The sequence below is a fragment of the Ambystoma mexicanum genome, chromosome 10, assembly GCF_040938575.1.
Source record: "Ambystoma mexicanum isolate Mex_15411 chromosome 10, UKY_AmexF1_1, whole genome shotgun sequence".
NCBI classification, from domain to species: domain Eukaryota; kingdom Metazoa; phylum Chordata; class Amphibia; order Caudata; family Ambystomatidae; genus Ambystoma; species Ambystoma mexicanum.
In genome coordinates, this window is record NC_090932.1 from 1,432,692,114 (window position 1) to 1,432,711,970 (window position 19,857).

Consider the following 19,857-nt stretch of genomic DNA (forward strand, 5'->3'; position numbering starts at 1 on the left):
AGAAGCCCCATTCTCATACTTCTAAGGTCAATAAAATCAATCATGTTGAAAATAATGCTAAGCATCCGTTCATGGAGATGCGGTATGCGCGTGTGCTAACAGTTGTGTATTCATTTGTCGTTACCTGTTTCAAACAGCACTACGCAAAGGAGCCAGCTCGAAGATGATGTATGCTAAGAGAAACACACTGAAAGCAATCCCACGGTCTGTAACTTAAAGAATTGGTTTTGGAAACCTGAGGCCAACAGGGTGTACGCAGGAATAAACCATTTCGAAGAAAATCAAATTAGTGTCAAGAAATTATTAGTGTTATGTGAGAAAAGCATGGAGAAATGTTGTTTTATCGGCTCATAAAACTGGTATTATGTCCTACTAGGCATGGGTGAACTGGTTTGGGCAAAACTACTGGCTCAGATTTTCAAATAAGCGTTAGAGATGCATGTTGTATTTATGTGTGCATATGTGAACATGTCTACCCTTCCTATTACTCCCTCATAAGACTGTAAAGTGATTTTAAATGACTACCATTTTATAGGGGGTGATAGGGATGCAGGTAATATGCTTTTCCTATTACACTTTGGACAGGCAGTTAAGAGGGTTAACAGACCTGCTGCAGAAATCTGTGCGCAAACAATGTACAATGATACAATGTAGGAAAAATTCGAAAGTGGGCGTAGAGGACTCAGCCTGTAACTCTTCTGTGTTGCACAAAGTAAGTACCAGTGACTCGGGAAATAACTCTTAGAATTGCACCAAGAAACAATTCCATTCATGATTTCCAGACGGGCAAGGCACAAAGGCAAACACACATTAGCAGACAGTATTGCCCCATTCAAGCCGAATCATTCCTAATCGCAATTACCCTGTGATGTATAGGTTGCACAAAGATGCCTACAGCAGGTCTACTAACTAACTGGACTGTCTGTCTGGGCTACTGATAACTGAAAAAACATTTTAACTTCACTTTCTTACCCTACAATCAGCTCATCCCACTCCAGCTGATTCTAATATTGAAGACAGAAGGAATCATCTGTGTAGATTTGAGGTCCCAAATGTTCTCAAACCACTTGAATTTCTTTGAAGAAAGTTGAAGGGGCCACTGTAGATGTATTTCCATGCATAAATTGATCCAATAGTGACCACACGGCCAAACTCTCCACATACTTACGTTCCCTCTTTTTAACATTTGTTTATTTGTTTATGAAATTCCCTTTCAAAATGCATTTCTTCCCCCAAATGTAGGCATTTCCATGATGTACACCTAGGCAAAGGAAACACACTGTAATTGTGGTAGAGTCATTTTCTTACCCAATCCGCTCTTGCTCCATCTCCTCCATTTTCTCAGCTCGCGCGATTACCCGGTTGATAATTTCCTTCTCCTCATCGGTCAGATCCTCATGGTTCCTTTGCCTATCCGTTTGATTGGCAGGATGCACTGTCCACCCACTGGCAAGCCTGTGAATCAATGAGAGCACGGTTAGACTGCACATACACTTTACAAAGGCTTAGAACGAAGCTCTGAGTAATGCACAAGAATCAACCGCACTACGGGCCTTAGGTCGCGACCATAAGAGACCTCGACCTCTACATTTGTGGGCTGGGGATCGGGTGGGTGCAACTCCAATGAATTTAAAAAGGCATATTTTGAGGGTGTCTTCGAAGCCCTTGGACTGCAGATGGAGAAATTGGTCTCTACAGTGTGATGGAGACCTGTTTTGAGGTGCAGAACACAAGTATTGTTTCGAACTCGACAGGAAACACTACTTTTTCAAAATGACTATAACCATATATGTAGGATACATATATACATATATATTATTATAGAATGTTTCATCAAACCTTATGTCAGAAAATGCAAAAAATATTTTCCTCCGCAACTCCTTGTTCTCGTCCAGGAAAGTTTGTCACATTTTTCATGCACCTCATTTTTAGCAAAACCAAATGCACATACCATGTAAAATACACTATTTGCTCCCCCTGTGTCTAAAAGTCTCTGCTTTGACTGTCAAGATTCGTTCCCTCTCAACTAGTTTGAAATAGTGCAAACCATAAAAAGTTAGAAAATCTCATCGCCTAACACACACAGAAGATGAACCGCTGTACCCAACATGGGGTAGGGCCGATGAGTGAGAATAGTAGCTTAGGAAAGACACAATAAAATATATACCTTGCATACATTGCAAAACCTCCGCTTGTCTGGCAATTCTCGTTGTTGCAACATCGATAATGTGGGATGGTGGGCAAGCCTTGAGGTTATGTGAAGAGTTTGGGGGACGGGCCTGACAGCTTGTATAACGCAGGGAGACCCTCCAGTTTATAGCGATTTTGAGATCCCGCAAAATGCTGCGAACACAGCTGTTTTGCGCAAAATGCCGCGACAACGGCCGTTTTGTGCAAAAACAGCACCTTTAAAAAAAAAATGTTTTTGTAAAAAACATTAATCTGCAAAAATTGTTTAAAAAAACATTACTCAGGGTGTCAGGTTCTCAACTTTTTTTTCCGCAAGAAATGAAATGCACCAACACATCTCATCACTTGCGCCCAAAAAAAGAGCAGCCCAATCCACAAGGGACACATGAATGGGCCATTTTAAATGTGCGCCCATTCAGATGGCTTTTTTCACCTCCTTGATCAAATAAAGTGGTGTTTCTGCCAATTTAAAATCGCATTACTCATTTCCAAGCAAGATGTACTTTCAAATGTGCAGAAATTGTAGGCAACCCTACGTGCACGGGATGTGAGGGTGCCACTGCATGACAGGGTCTTTCCTGACCCTATCATGCATTTCTTTTAAGGTATGAACCGCTGCTGTGTCGCTTGCATTTCTGTTCCTCAAACAGGATAAAAATGCATTTTTTGTGTGGCATTTTACAGTGGCAGGGCCCTGAAGGGCCTGTCCCTGTGAAAGGCGCTGGGAGCTTGCAGAACACTGTCAGGAGAGCGATTCTATTCAAGGTACTACCCATTTTGATGACAAAAATCGATTGAATGGTACAATTTGACCTATTTCGTCCAGTACTATTTGATCGATTTTGATAAATACCGAACATGTGTTGCGGGGGTGTCACGCGCTCCCCAAGTTCAGTATTATTTGGGTTAGGGGTTGCAGCGGTGTTCCCCATTTCCACAAAATTGGAGGCGGGGACAGAAAAAAAAAGCAAAGAACGAAAAAGGGACCCTGCGAAGTCCGATCCAACCCGCGTTAGAGGGACAGATCTGACAATGCAGGGTTGCAGGGGAAGCGGCAGCGACCAAGCAGTTAAGTAGGGAGGGGGGTGGTGGTGAAAGGTACATTTTGGGTTGTTTGGCTGAAATGCAAATCAATTTGCGGTGAAATGGACTACGGTCAATTCCTCTGCAAATAATTACACTTCGGTCAAACAACCCAGAACACCATTCAAGGCAGCTGGCCAGCGCACAATTTGCGCTACAGCTCAAGCCTGTGGAAATGCGCTGGTCACCTTTGAGAATAAAGTGACCTGTTCATTTCCTAAAATAGGTTGTCTAAAAACAAAGGTGTTCAGTGCAGTCATCCAAGACCCGACTGATCGGTTAACCAACCACAGTATGCTCTTCCTGTTTGGATACACTCTGCGACAAATCCATAAAGCCGCCACAAACGAAGCTAACGTACAGTTTACTATTAATGTGATTCATAGATTAGCCAACATCATGCATTTATTTGTTTCACATTTGACCATTTTGCCTGTGTCGCGCAGGCAAAATGAAAGAAAATGCCCATATATGGAGAAAAAAAATCAAGAAAAAAGGCCTTGATGGCACCTCGGTGTCGAGAGGGCATCAAGGCAGCGTTTATTTTTTTTTTATATATATTTGGCCATTTCTATTATGTTTCCTGCCTGGCACAGGCAAAATGAAAAAAAAGGTTGAATGTGAAAAAAATTAATGCGGCCCTGGTGCCCTCTTGGCACCCGAGCCGCCATCAGGGCCGCCTTTTTCTTTTTCAACTGTGGGCATTTATTTCCATTTTGCCTGCACAGCGCAGGCAAAATGGTAAGAAATGTCCATAGATGAAAAAATAAGTAAAAAAATTGCCATTTCTTCCCGTTTTGCCTGCGCAGCTCGCTGGCAAAATGGGAAGAAATGCCCAATAAAGGAAGATGTAGGAGGGGGCCTACCTTAAGACGTAGCCGCTGCACCACCCAACCTGAGCCTCGTAGTCACACTGGAAACAACCTTAAAGAGAGCTGATAGGATGAAGGGGCAAATGCCTCTCCCATCAGCTTCTTTAAGGTTGCTCCGGTGGCGGTCACTCCCTTTGCTGCACCCAGCCAATCATGTTGTCTGCGGGCGGGGCAGTAAATGATGACTCGGAGGGTGGTGTGGGCAGGCCTGCATGCAGCGTATGCTACGCTGCTTTTTTTCTTGCTTTTCATTACTCATCATTTGCACTCATGCTCTGTGCCCCGGGCAGCCATTGTGGGGCCTGTGGCATCAAGGGGTACTGGCTCGAAAGAAGGGTTGGGGCTGGAGTCTGCATTGGAGCCCAGGCCGGCCTGGCCCTCGCCAGGCTCGCAGAGCTCTAGGTCTGAGGGACAAAACAAAATGAAAAAGAACTGTAAAATTGAAAATATTCAACAAAACCCTCACAAGATTCCAATATCACTCACATAAATATCATTGAATATTTTCTTGAACAAAATCTAAGAAATAAATGAGATAAATAAAAGTGGAAGATATAACCTAGAATGTTAAACTCTACAAACGTTGGGGGTGTCAAATTGTAAAGGCTTAGCAGATTATTAAACACTAAACATAAAACGGTATATAATAAGTGATTAGTAATGTGTGTGTGTATATACATGCATATATATTTATGTATATATATTTTGGTAAAGTGATGCTTTCGGAACATTCATGTTTTTCATTAAGTTAGGCTCCCTAATTATGTTGAAGTGTAACAAATTGGAGCGTTAATAACCCAATTCCTGGCTGCAGTTGTAGTATTACACCCTGTATTTTATTTTCGAAGTTGCGACACCATAACAAAGCTATTTAACACAAAAAAATATTTTACTTTTATATAAGTGCATGTTCAAGTTGTAATATGTTACGCAAACAATGCAAATTCAAGGCTCGGTAGAATCCCACGTGATTCCCTTAAACTGTAAAATGTGGGTTAACATTTCCAATTGAAAAGCAATTACCATAATGCACCGTATAAACAGTTTGTAATCCGTCTACATACGTCCTGCTTACAAAAGGTATCATTTCTATCGTGGCCAATGAACTTCACTGGTGGCAAGGACTCAAGCTCCACCTCCCTAATGCCTGATGATGTGCAACGAGGCGGAAATGTATCTGTGACCTCATCCATGTAGTAAGGTTGTCGACATGCGCTCTGCTTGTAGCAGGAGGCGTTCAGATTGACTTGCATACGGTTACTCATCTCTCATAATGACAGAGGTGAGCTTCTGAAAGGAATGGGCTATAATCATTGCGAACTCGAATGCATTTGTAAGACTAGGCAGCATTCTTGGTGACCCGTGACGAGCAATCGTCTCCCCATCACAACGAATAACTACGTTAAATGCAGGAGATATTTCCAATCACTGGCAAATGTAAGCAGCAACTTGGTTTTGTAAAGTAAGTTTTAAATCATACCATAAAATAAAAAGAAAGCGTGTATGTTGAAGAACAGAAACATTTAACTTCCAACGGGCATTCAAGCACTAATATTTGTCGATGAAGTGGGTGGAAAAGGTAGGGAGGCACAGAAGAGGGTGACGGAGAAGTTGAGGGAGTAGAAGGGTTCTCTTGCAAGGTGAGTAGACTTTAAACTGGTGAGTCTCAGATGCCATTCTGTTGTGTTCAAGTAATTTATTGATTTTGTATAGAGGATTAAAGTTGAAGGGAAAACATAGGTGTCAAGATGGAAAACAAAAAGATAACCTGAAAATGTTTTGAAAAACAGCATACATAGAGAACCAGCAATACAGAAGAAAACAAATGAAATAAAACAATAACATAACCTGTCTGCAAAGTCCTTATCAAGGACTGCTAAGTTATAGTTGCATGGGTCCCAGTAAACTCAAGCGGTGCATCTCAGAAATGTCTCAGTTCCCACAAAAGGTGCAATGCATTCCAGCTGTCCTTAATTTACTTGAACTACCAAGATCTACTTTGCTTATGTGTTTAGTAAGACTCGAGCCTACAATAAAAGTCAAATGTTGAAATGCATTGAATGCCCCTCTGAACTTCAATCAGTCTAGTTCACGTTTAGGAAAAGGGCAAGGGAGGATTCTTGAAACTGGAGAAGTGAACCTTTGTGAACAGAAACATGTTATGACGTGTTCAAATGCAAGACCTCCAGACTGTCGTTGAACATTCAATACCAATGCACTCAGTAGTGACGGTGATGAGAGAACCTGAGAACAAGGGGGTGGGAGGTGCAAGAAAAATCTGCTGAGGAAAGGGTTTGGGCTCACGTTACCAAGCAGTCTGAGATATATGTGCAATGGTGAAATATTTTGTCCAAACAAAAAAAATGGCACTTTGCAGATGCAATATTCTGTAATACAGAGTAATGACTTCAATCTATGGAATATAACTCAGTGTATTCATGTAAAGGTCACACATGCTTGTGATTGATATATTGATATTGTAGAAGAATCAACAACTTCATTTTATTTGGAATTACAAATTGGAATTAGGAGTCCACTTAAGACAGAATCCTTCTATTTCTGCGCAAAGTTACTGGGAAAAATGCTGTTATTTATTTAAATTGACGTTATTTTCCTTGGGAATGGGGGAGGAACTAACTTCTTTCCTATTTCACATTGAGGATTAATAAACTCTATTCAGGATTGTTCTTTTATTTAAACAATGGTTCTCACAGGGCAAGAGGTTAATCAATCGCTGCAAAACTGTGAGTCATGTTGTTCAGTGTGTTCACAAAACAGATATGATATGCTTCTTAGAAAAATCAGGGAAATAATAATTGTTTACTGTCAGCAGAGACTAATATGCTCTACACAATCATAGAATCTAGACCATTATATTTTAAATATACTTCCACAAAGTTTCCTGTACAAGTCCAGCCCCCACACCCCTATTGACATCAATTGTTACCAGGGATCCCCTCAAATACTTTCAGTTGCTAACTGGTATATAACTAATTATAGGGCGATTCATCTAAATGGTCTAGGAATATGGTTATTACATGTCTGGTTTGTCTTTCAAAGGCCAAGAACAGTTAAAGATATCCACAGCTCAAAGCAACTCTCACTGGCAAGCTCCCTCTTCCATTCTCTCCCCCTACTCCCACATCACTCTCAAGAAATGTGGTTCTATCTTCTGAAAAACGTCTGCATTCAGCTCCCTCTGGAAAAGGCATTGATAAGTAAACTTTCTATTTGCTTCTTTAATTTGGAACCCCAATCTGAATTTCTCCTCTAAGGCATGCTCTCTTTGCTGCTTTCCCAAAATATCTCTCATCTTCCTATCTGGTTATCATCAACTACCCAGCAAACTCCACCCAGGGAGCATCGCTTGACAACGTAATTTTGGATTGACAAGAGCCTGTGATAGGTTTCATTTACTTTCTTGCACCTGTAAGCATCTAACTCGTTGCTTTGATTGGTTCAATTAATTGTACATGTCATAAGGAAATGCGTTTTTCTGTGTGTTAGCCCTCAGTGCAGGAATTATGACAAATTTGGACAGAAATATGTCTCTGCCTCATCATTTCTTGCATGCACATGTGCCACTGGTATGGTGTATAAATTCAGATGCACAAGAACATTCTGAATTCATAGACATCCTTCATGTTTATGTAGTTATATACATCACATTTTTAAAATATGCAAATGTATTAATTCATACATTTTAATATATTCTTCTTCTATGAATGTGACAGCGGATACACCACTGAATTTAAATGCAGTCTCAATTTCTAAATATAACAAGGGTTCATAAATCAGAACTTAAAATATATTTAATTTTTTAGTACTTTAAATGCATTTGTCTATTGCACTTCTACTGTATAATTCAGCTTGAATAATGTGTGCTGCTAATGTCTTAGTATCAATAAAGAGATCTGGTTTGTTCAAAACAAAAGATCCTTTTTAATAGGATCATTAATGGACAGACTCACCTTTTACAAGTTGCTGTTTTGCTCTGCTAGGTCAAGGTCAAAGGTCTGTGGAGAGACCTGTTGCTCTGAAGGGGCCATTAGTGGCTCACTAGTGGCTGAATATATGTGACTTTGTTCTCCACTTAAAAGTACAAGTCACAAAGTTCAGATGATTTCTATATGTAGCTCACATTTAGTTCTATTTTCTTAGTATTTTAAAACAATTCCTTTGTCCTGTCTACACACAGGTCTGCCCATGCATCTTTTATGACCTCTTAAGTGCTAAGGATGAATACATTTGTCCAGAATTCCAATAAGGAGTCAGTGTAGGCTCCACCCAATTTGGCAATTTAGTGGTTAATAGCTTAGTCACTGATTGGGTCAGTTTTACAGAAATCTAACACTAGCATGCCTGGTCTTAAGAAAGTGCTATATAAACTAAGTTGACAATTTCAAGGTTATGTGTAAAAAGGAAAGAATACTCTTTCAATAATTGTTCCTAGTAATGACAATTTAATAATGTGTAGGCCTATCAACACTTTTAACTGAACCTGTCTAATAACTTGTAAAACACATTGGGCCTGATTTACAAAAATGTTTTAAAATGGGAAAGTCCTGTTGAAATTTTTTTCCTAAATCAGGTTAATACTCTATTATTGTCTTCTTGCAGAATACTTAAACATTATTTGACATGTTTTCCTGTTCTTCATGCAACATGTCTGCTTAGATACAGAAACAATGTTACATTAGCAAATTCCATTTTTGAAAGACAACAAATGTTTTCGTTTTGTTTAATATTAGCCAACATGGTGCAAAGCTATACGGGCAGTCAAAGTGCATCTTGTTTAATGAAAGACAATGAAAAATGTGATCTAAAAACTCTACAACAGGCTTATTTCTATGTTCATTGATACCAAGTGCACAAACACCAGTACGTTTGAGAAAATACGCAAGTCCTGAACTGAAATGGTAACGTGGTGGGAAAGCTTAAGAGTCAACTAATTAGTGCAGGCAAATGAACATTGTGGAAAAGTAGAGCAAGATGCGCTAAAGTCTAGAACCTAGAGGGAGGATCACCATAAGCAGAAAATACACCAATTTGAATTTCATCATGGACCCTTGTGGGGCTTTTTATAAAAGCATCCCAGGCAAATGAACATTGTCAGAAGAAAAAAAAGAGCAAGTTGCTATATTTGGAGAAAAGAACAATCTGCATTACATTTTCGAATGTGGAGGGAAGTCGCTCAAGTGCACAACAACAGGACTTCGAATTGGAAAGACTGAGAAAGACAGTATCCAATCTCGAGACTTGTTTCAAAGCTATGCATCAATGAACATTCGGACATTCTCGTGGTAAATACAGTCAAGTACACAATGACAAGCTGTACATGTGAATATCATTGTCTATAAGTAGTATTTGGAATCTGGTAATGCTCCAGGTAAGAGCCCAGGCAGGGAGATCAGCTGCATACATTCAAGGAAGTAGAAGGACCTCCACTTTTGGTGTGCATCGATAGAGGCAGTTGGCACTTCAGCAGAAAATACCTCAGTGAGATTAGAGCTTGTCCCAGACCGCTGTGTTCAGATGGTAGTCACAGCTCTGAATCCCACCAAGGCTGATTTAGCCCTTCATCCATCTGAATTTGAAACATTGAGTAGGATTGAATTGGTTATGATCACACCTACAGTTACAGAACATGAAATAATGGTAGAAGGCTGAATCCATCATACCGCACTCTATAAAATACATGATATTCTTTTTATTATTAGCCAGGCCTGGGTGTTTGGGTGGCAAACTGCAACCAACTGGCATACCTTGTCTCTCTCTTCAAGTGTTTGGTTGAACCAACCCTACAGGTAAACGTCATACCAGACATTTGTATTCCTTAAAAACAGGCATATAGTCCCATCAAAACAAAATAGGGAGTGAAGATGCTAAGAAAAAATTTGATACAAAAGACACATAGAAGCTTGTCCTCTGCTTCCTTCCAGATAGCTTCATGGGTATGTTCTGATCAGTGTTATAACTATAAAAATACGACGGGCAGGAGCTCTAATGTTAATACTGTCTGATCTGTAGAGGAACCTTAGAGTAAAAAAGCAATTTTTATTTATTTGAATTAATTCCTAAGTGCAAAGAAGTATGTATTACAAAAGATATTGGTTTTAAAATACACTTTACTCACCAGGAAACTGACCTGTTAAGTATGAGATTACTTCTCTACGTTCTAAAAAGCATTTTTACTTTCAACTTCAAAAAACAGAATGCAAACTACTCCAAGTACAAAATCTTATCCTGGGACCTGGGTGAAGTCTGCTATGATCCTGGTATTTAATATTTTAAATCTGGTGTGGCTTGTGGGATGTTTTACCCATGCATACAAGCCCTACCATAAAACTGTGCAGTACCGGCATGGAAAACATCATGATGGCCAGAAATCCCCAGAGAGTGCACAGGGAAAACATGAAGAATAGGCTGCCACCCATTTTTGCCTATGTTGTGAGCACAGGAGGACACTGCCTAAAACCACCATTGGGCTACACACAGAGTAGCCTGAAACCATTGGGAATGGCAATGCTGATTGCCAAAAAAGCAACTCAGAACTGTGGGGAATTCATTTTCTTAATCCCAAAAATGGTTGCATTACCTGTACTCACCACTATCAGAAAGCCGGCGTTTTAAAACCACCAGACTTTTGTGTAAAACTGAACAAATGAACCAAAACCAGGCCATGGAAAGACTTGCTAAGAGGTGGATACAATGTAAAACTATATTCTGAAATGACTTGAAGGAAGTAATTATTTAATGTATATGTAAAAATTGTAAGTGATTTAAACTGGGAACAAAAAGTGACATTTAGCTGAAACCTGGCTTAATGAAACTGGATTCTGCCTGACAACTACCCCCGACAGGAGTTGAAACCTGCTCAGCCACTCTTCCCTTGCCAAAAGGAGTTGTCACCTCTCTGATTAGATTAGGGGTGGAGCAGCTGGGGACTACAGGGAGTTGAACAAAGGCATTTTTCTGTGAACATTTTGAGAGGCGTTAGGACCCTGTGGTGTATTCTGGGGGGTTGCTAGCGGAAAATAGAGTCTCACTCCAAATGTCTGCATGTTAAAAATCTGACACTTCATCAATTAATGTCCATACTCCTTGCGCACATGTGTGTCATTTTGGGTAAATGTCCGATATTGCAAAACCAGTTAAAAAGCGCAAAATGTTGTCATTTTTGAATGCAAGCCCCCAGGAAGATCAGAGGCGGACAAGCATGGACCATAAGGAATATATAATGTGCACATGTAATTTCAACAAATTGTATATCTGGGAAGGATGCATTTGAATCAAATATAGATATGTGGGCAAACTGACCAGGGGAGGATCCTCTGACCCATAAACAGACTTCATCATGCTGACAATCCATTTCCTTCCCCCAATTATGGGAGAGGGGAGAATTGGGCCAATGACGAGTAGAGAGGGGCAGGCTTAGCTAGGCCCAGGCACACACCCATTTTCAAAACACATAAAAAGAGACTGCTGGGACAGGTAGAGACATTCAATTCCATTTGCTGCGGAGCATGCTGACCGACGACTTCACATCCAGAGATCCAGACAAATCCATCAATCTCCAAAGACCAGAACCTTACTTCAGAACTTAAAGCAAGGGCCTAAACCCACAAACTGAGAACTCTTCTCAGCAGGCCTCAGCAACCTTAAAATCATTTGCAACTATTCCAGCGAGTTGTTTGAATTCTTTTGCCAAGAACAATTGCCAGAGACCAGACCAGAGATCCAGAGTGACCCAGACCGCTGTGAGCAGAACCAGAGAGCTGACCCAGATCACTGTGAAGTGCCGAGACCAGAACCGGAGTCCAGTCCAAAACCTGACCAGATCTGTGGCGAGGCCTATTTCAAATTTATATTGTGAGTACCTAGCAGAACTGTGCAGAACCAATCTCTTAGTTAAAATAATCTAATCCAAACTATTTTAAACTAAGTAGAACTGCCTCCTAGAAATCGTATCATCTGTCATTTTTAAAGCTGCACAACTGTCGCCTGTCAATTCTGCAGCTGCAAGCTGTCATTTGGATTTTACTTTAAATCTGAAAAACAACCTTTACAAAATCGTTCATATCTCTGGAACCGTTTGTCCTAGGAACTTGGTTTAACTTTCCTCTGAAAGCTTAGAATCTCAGCTTTCCAACGAACCTAATCACGATTCACGCACTCGCGAATTTTGCCGCGATTTGCGATTTGACCATCCCTGAATCATTGCTAAAGTGAGCCTGAGCTCATCCCAAGTATCTCTCACTCACCCTGAACCTCCTAAAGGAATTAAAAGCATTTTCAGCATATTTCTCACTTCATTGCCACCACATTCAAAGCACTTGGGCCTGTGTTTTAAAACTCATACCGGTTTTCTCTAAGCTTGCTGGGGTGGGAATTGAATTTCGTATTGCATTTGGTTGCATTCCTGAGAACTGTGTGCTCCTCTTTCCATCTCCTTCCATTTCTTACATTGCCTAGGGGAGGGGGGTGAATTGCCAGATAAAAAGTGATTATCTTATCTTTTGCTAAAATCATAACAAGTATTTCTGTACTGCATTTTATTCCTCATTGCTTTTCCCTTGAAATCATAAAAGTATTTTTGCTACTTTATCCATCCTATACTAACTCCACATTGATTGTAAAGAAGTGTGCTAGTGCCAGATTACCCATTGTTAATCAACATCATATGTTTAAGTGTACTGTTAGATATTAATTTATTATAAAGTGTGATGCATGTATATTGTTTAAATTCTCAAATAAACCTTTTAAACTTGCAAAACAGAACTACTTCTTGGCTCAGTGGGGTCAGGGGGATTCTAAGAGAGGGGTGTTATATAGGGGTAGTCATCCAGAACTCATGAACTGGACATAAAGATATATCAATAAGGGTTTCCATTCAGTATCCCAGACTAGGCATTGACTTAGCTGTAGTGTTGAATTGAATCCTCTTACAAATTGGGGGCTCGTAGCCGGGGATTCCGGATTAGATCTATCACTTGTGCAGATTAATACAGTGTGCTAACTGACAAGATACATACATCCGGTCGGATCACCACGCTGTGTTACGCTGTAAAGCACTCCTCAAAAGGACGCTCTAAGGGAAAGGTCTGTTTTGCAAAAATAAAATACTAATTTCTGTAAGTCAGGACAGAAATCAATGTCTAGAATGACGACCTTGGTAGACATGAAAATAGCGAGGGAGCACCTCTTACATAAGCTATTTGTGAGAGGTGACTGGACTCATCAGGACCAAACGGTCTGGTTGCAGGCAATCGCGCAACAGGTCACTGAAACAGGGTCAGATATATGGAGAGATCAGGGTCCATTACATGTGACAAATGTGCTGAAGGCCAAGATCTGGCAAGTAGGCAACAGCTGGCGTTAGAAAAGGCCCAATCTGACCTGGTCTCTTCTGAGCAGAGGCTGCAGAGGAGCCAGGAGTCAGAAAATGATAGTAGGCAGTATATCATTAAAATAAAAGAGGACATGGATAGACTGCAACAGGAGAAGGCTGACCAGGATACCAGATTTCTGGCCTTGCAGAAGGAGTACCAAGAAGGTTTGGACTCCCTTCTGCAGAGCCAGAAAAAGCTGGAGCAACAACTGGACTTCAACAGGGCATGCACAGAGCAGGTAGCCACCCTGCAAATTTGATTAGACAGAGAGAAAGAGGAAAGCAATACATTGATTCTGAAAGACCTGGATACCCAGGAAGAGTTTGATCAGGAGCGCCAGAAAGCTGGTGCCTTCCAAAGGCAAAGGGACGACCTGGCGGCACAGATGCAGGCTCTTAGTCAGGAAAGGAATACCTTAGGCCAGGAAGTCTGCCACTTAAAAAGGAAAAGGGAAGAAAATCACCTGGCCCTCCAGGGACTGGGTGACCTCCAAAAAGAACACCAGAACTTGTTAGAGCACACCAGGAGGGTGGAGGATGCTCTGGCAAGAAAGGAGCAGGCCAATAGGGACACAGCTCAGGAGGTAACCCTCCTGCAGCAGAGACTGGCCCAGTACTCCAGGACCAATCAGGAGGCACAGAGAGAAAATGAGGCTCTCTGTCAGCACAATGGTAGGCTCCAGCAACAGGTAGCGATACAGGAGAGACTGATAGAGTCTAGTAAGGCCTTAACTGAGGAACTGAAAGCACAGGCTCTTGCATTGCAACAGGAAGCAGGGGCAGATAGAGATGAGGTTCGCTGGGAAAGAAACTCCTGAGCATAACCTCAGGAGCCCTAGTACCACAGGCCTTCATCTCTCCCAGTCCCTGGACTCTGCCACCCCCATGTCCCCTCGCGCACATGAGCCCATGGCCACGTGGATGGCAGATTACTATCCAGCTAGAAGCATGGGGCTCATAGGCCAGTACCAGCCAGAAATGGATGGGCGGGTATCCGGGTATGGGCACCCAAGCACAGTGCAATTTAGTGGGGAACCCCAGGAGAGTAGGCCCATTAAGGGCATCCTGAAAACCTCTGCCCAGTTAGGTCAGTGGGGGGATACCCAGCAAATCCTGGTAGCAGGAGGGATCTGAAGACTCCTCTGAGTGTCACAGGACACAGGAGACCAGGTCCCCACATTCTGCCAGCCATTCCCAGGCTCGCAGAATCCGGGAAAACCTGGAAGATCAGACAGGCACCTCTGGGAGCAGCGCTTCTGAGTCGGAGGATGAATGGACCAGGGTTACCCGAACCAAAAAGGCCAATAAGGCAAAAAGGGCCTTGCTTAAGGACCCATTGAAACAAATAAAGGCAATCAGGAGTGTCATCACTCCTTATCATAAGAACGCCAAGTATTCCATTTGGGAACACTTGGAGCTCTATGAGCAAATGATGGAGACTTTCCATTTGAAGGACAGCAGTAGCTGCATCCAGTACGTCAAATGGACATTCTCCCCAGAATACTCCAGTTACTTTGCGGGGCTGGAGGACCAAAATCATTTAAGAGGTCCACCTATAAGGCGGCCATCTTGAAACATTTTTCTGTTCACAGAAATCCTCAAGAGGCTCGCAAGGCAGCCTACAATTTGCAATGTGGGGAGGATCAGGCCCCACAAGAGTTTGTGCAAGAATTAAAACATGCTTTTGCGCAGACCACCAGAAGGGTGCGCACGGATAGCAGAGAATTTATCAATATGTTTTTCCATGCCTTACCCAAATACATAATGACCCAGCTCGTGAGAGATTTTCATGAGAAAAGATCTTTAGACTGGGTCATTGAACAGGCTACCCGGATCTATGAGGTGCAGAAGCCTATCGAAAATAAAAATAACGTGCCGAAAAATCCCAAAACCAACAGCACCCCTGCTGCTGCCAAGGTGGCAGAAGTATAGGTTGCCCCCGTTTTAGATTTGGAGATGGGGGGGCCTAAAAACCTGCCTGCACCAAATAATTCACAGCCCAGAAGGCCCTCGGGCCAGTCACAGACAGGAAGTCGAGGAGATAGTCCCACAAATGGGGTCCCCCGCTCCCCTGACTATGTAAGTCCCCGCTACAGGGGAAACCGACCAATCCTGGGTTATGTGTGGACTCCTCCAGCCCAAGGGGGGGATCCACCAGGCAAGCACCTGACCCGGGGAACTTCCCTCCTAACTTCCCCCAGGAGGGCAGAAATTCACCAAATCCTGGGCAGAACTTTTTTCCCAGGTATCCACCCAATTTCCAACCCCAAAACCATCCATCCTTCTTTCCCCATCCCTGAGCCCAGACAACCTAATCCAGGAGAGGGGAGGCCAAGGGTGGAGGGGTACCCAAATCTTCCCAATCCGGGTATTACCAGAGAAGGGATAGCTACCCTTCCCGGGATCAGCCCAGGGGAGAAAATAGAGCCCCGTATCAGCCTGAGCGGGTTTCACAACTTAAGCGCCAGGTCCAAAATATGGCACGGGATCTGGGTCACATACTGAGGGCTCAACAGAACAACTGCAGAACTTTGACGGGAAGGAAATTCACGTTGAGGGGACTGCAGACTTGGACATTAAAATTGGGCGACACAAGGTGAAACACCCGGTCATAGTAGTGACTCCAGAGGGCACCCCTTGTTTACTAGGGAATGACCTCCTGAGAAGGTTGTCACCCCTAATAGATTGTGTGAACAAGGTCCTCTGGACCCAGACTAGCCGACCAATAAAATTAAAACAGAGTGTCAACCATGTTAGTTTAAACGGCACCTGCCACATGGTTGAACAAAAATCTGACCACGTAGAATTTCACTTCCGGAACAACCAAACTCCAGACGTGACAGTAATAGCAGTAGGACAACAGACTGGTGATGGGGGGTCCTCTCTATTTCTGAAAATCAACCTTCCTTCCAGTTTAAGGTGGTATTCCACACTGGAAGGAAACACTCTGAAATTCTTCACCAATCCACAATCAGAAACTCCCACTCCTATAATCCAGAAAGATGTGAAGTCAGCTCAGAGCCTGGTTGATATTCAGCAAATTGGAGAGCAGTTGTTCATCCCTGTCCAGTTAAATGATGGGAGGGACTCTGTTCTCGCTCGAGTGTGTGTGAACAACGGTAAGAGCTTCATCAGCGAAGCCATGTTCCGCCAACTCACAAAAGATCCAGCCATTCCCACATTCAAACTGATAGACAAATGGGAAATGGACCTGGAAGCACCTAATTCCAAACATCTCCTGCCAAGCAAGTGTATGCTCAAAATCTCCATTGGCAACAAGAGCATAGTCCATAATTGTTGGGTCGTGCGAGACGTCACTGCCGCCTTTTACTTAGGCAGTGACATTCTCAATCGCTTTGCCATTAGTTTGGACCTTATAAACTTCAAAGCTTGGTCCCGATTAGCGGATAATCCCATGGGCTTTGATGATCCAGAAAAAGCATTTAGGTCAGCTCAATTGCTACCTTATGCAGTTGAAATTCAGATCAAAGAGGAAGTCACCATCCCAGAAAGGACCCGACAATTCTCCCTGGAAGTGAAAGTTAAAAGAGGACAAAAATTGAAAAACCCTGATCCTTATATTCTTTTAAATGCTTCTCTCCAACAGCAAGGGTTAGGGGTAAACCCAACACCATCGCAGTATCGGTGTTCTATGTACAAGCGCCCTGATGCCTGCGGGCTATCGGCGCTATATAAAAACTAAATACATACATACAAATACATACCATTAGTCAACATAGAACATGACACCATTCCAATAGAGGTGGATAACAGCGACTTAAAGAGTATTACTCTAGCCGCAGGCACCATTATTGAAATGGCGATTGATGACCGACATTTCTCCATTGATTTAGGAAATGAACTGTTAGGACCAATCCCCAAGGACTGTTTTGACAGTGACAGTGAGGACAATACAACACCAGACAGGATTTTCACCCGGCATGGGGGAACTTCCTGGTGTACACTTCTTGCCCTTATGGTAAGGAAGATGTGACTTGTGACTTCAGGAGGGATGAGGTGATTTTCCAGGTCCATGAGGGCTGCCTTTCCCACCTGAAGCCTCCAGTCCAAATCAGCACTCTGACCAGGGACTTCTCCACCCAGCTGGAGGAGGCCGCTGAGATGGCCAAACCAGAAGTCTTTCCAGGATTCAGGCAGATGGTGGAAGAGAGAGTCAACCTAGCTGATGCCTGTGAGACTCTGGAACAGAAGCAAAAGTTGAAACAAGTTTTCTTGGATTTCCAAGATCTCTTTGCGGTAGACTCGTATGACTGTGGTCGCACCGACATCCACACCACAACAATTCTCACGGACCCTGGAATGACTCCAGTGTTTGTGAAGCAATATCGCTTGCCTCTCGCATCCATGGAGTCCCTTACTGAAATAATTAAGAACCTTGAGTCCCGGGGAATAATCTGTCCAGTCCACAGCACTTTCAATAATCCGGTGCTGGGAATATTGAAGCCAAACGGCCAGTGGAGACTCTGCGCCGACCTTAGGGAGCTCAACAAACGGGTCCATACGTCCCGATGTCCTCTGCCCTACATTGACCAAGGGCTGGCCCAGATTCAGGAGTCACAGGTATTCACAGCAATAGACCTGACCAATGGATACTGGACCGTGCCTGTCAGTAGGGAGGACCATACAAACTGGCTTTTACCTTTGGGGGCCAGCAGTACACATGGACCCGGACTACCTTTGGATACCTCAAATCCGGCAACGAATTCAACATTTTCCTACATAAGGCCATGCCCGACCTGGGCGCGAGGGGTAACCTGGCTTATGTAGATGATGTCCTCAACAAAAGTTCATCTGTGGAGGAACACATAGCGGAGATCCGTTATTTTCTGACACAGTTGAGGGCCGCCGGAGCAAAACTTTCCTTTCAGAAAGCACAGTGGTGTAGAACCCGTGTTAATTTCTTGGGGCATGAGATTACTCCTCAGGGTCTCTGTCCCCAAGAAAAGAAAGTGGAAGCACTCCAGAAACTGAAAGACCCCACAACTCTGCGGGAACTAAGGAGCCTCCTTGGACTGACTAATTACAGCAGAAAGTTCATTGAAGGCTATGCAGAGATCACTAGATCCCTGATTCATCTCTTGAAGGGGGTGGGGTCAAGTGGGAATGGGGTCCAGAACAATCCGAGGCAGTAAGACAACTCAAAAGAAGCCTCTCACAAGCGCCTTGCCTAGCTTACCCTGTCAGAAACAAAGAGTTCTTCCTGGAGACGGGGTTCTCTAATACGTGCTTGACGGCAGTATTATACCAAAAGCATGACAAGGTCAATAAAGTAATCTCCTATGCGAGCAAAACTTTATCCTCTGTGGAGGAAAAATTCAACGATTGTGAGAAGGCACTCCTGGCAACGGTGTGGGCATTGAAGAATTACCGCCCGTTTATCCAGGGGGAACACATCATAGTGGAGACTCCACACCAGCCTCTGTAATATCTCCAAAGTGACAGAATCCGGGCCGGAAATGTGAGTAATTCCCGAATTACTTCCTGGATTCTGTCAATGCAAGGCTTTCCTGTGGAGGTCAGATATGGCCAAAACAAGAAGAGTCCCCTCGCGCAAGGTCTGGCTGACTTGCATGATTGTGCCAGAGAAAACTGTCTTGAGGATGAAAGTCTAAAAATTAAGGACAACACGGAGACATACCTCAATTCCCCACACAAAGTCTTTGAAGAAGACAAGTGTGAGGGAATGCCCACTGTCTATGTGGATGGATGCTCTTACCATGTTGACAACAATGGGGAGAAAGAACTGGTGGCCGGCGTAGGGAATGCATGGGTGAAGGAGTTTCCAGAACCCTCGGCTGGATACAAAATTGGTCCCTGAAGTAGTCAGGTGGCAGAATTGATGGCTGTGCATCAGGCCATCCTCACTGCTGTCCAACATCAACTCCACGAACTGGTCATAATCACCGATTCGGATTATGTACGGAACGGGTTCGTGGAGCACCTGGTTAATTGGAAAACCAGAGGCATGTTATGTGCTAATAACAAACCCCTGAAGCATGGGAAGTTAATCCAAAACATTGATGATCTGGTCACCTCGAATGGGATGACCATCTACTGGAAGAAGATCAAGGGTCATTCTAAAGTAGAGGGACCAGACAAAACTGGAAATGACTTAGCTGATCAGCTGGCCAAAACCGGGGCCATCCAAGGGGTCCCTGTTGGGGGAAATCCAGGTCACTGCTATCACTAGGTCCCAGACAAATGCTCACAATGAACTTTCAACTGCCCAATGGAGTAAGGAGACCCCTGATGCTGATTTAATTACAGCTTAGAAGAAGGATCCAATTATTGGTAAGTTTT

The 19,857-nt window shown here is 43.1% G+C and overlaps 1 protein-coding gene across 2 annotated transcripts in view; it reads right to left on the reverse strand.

Annotated features, from left to right (window-relative positions):
* RPH3A (rabphilin 3A) overlaps positions 1 to 19,857 on the reverse strand; it is a 1,455,977-nt gene that overhangs the window by 851,002 nt on the left and 585,118 nt on the right. For both annotated transcript variants that reach the window (XM_069619488.1, XM_069619489.1), the window contains one exon: positions 1,309 to 1,455. In XM_069619488.1, the coding sequence (XP_069475589.1) occupies positions 1,309 to 1,455 (147 nt within the window). The remainder of the gene's footprint in view (positions 1 to 1,308; positions 1,456 to 19,857) is intronic.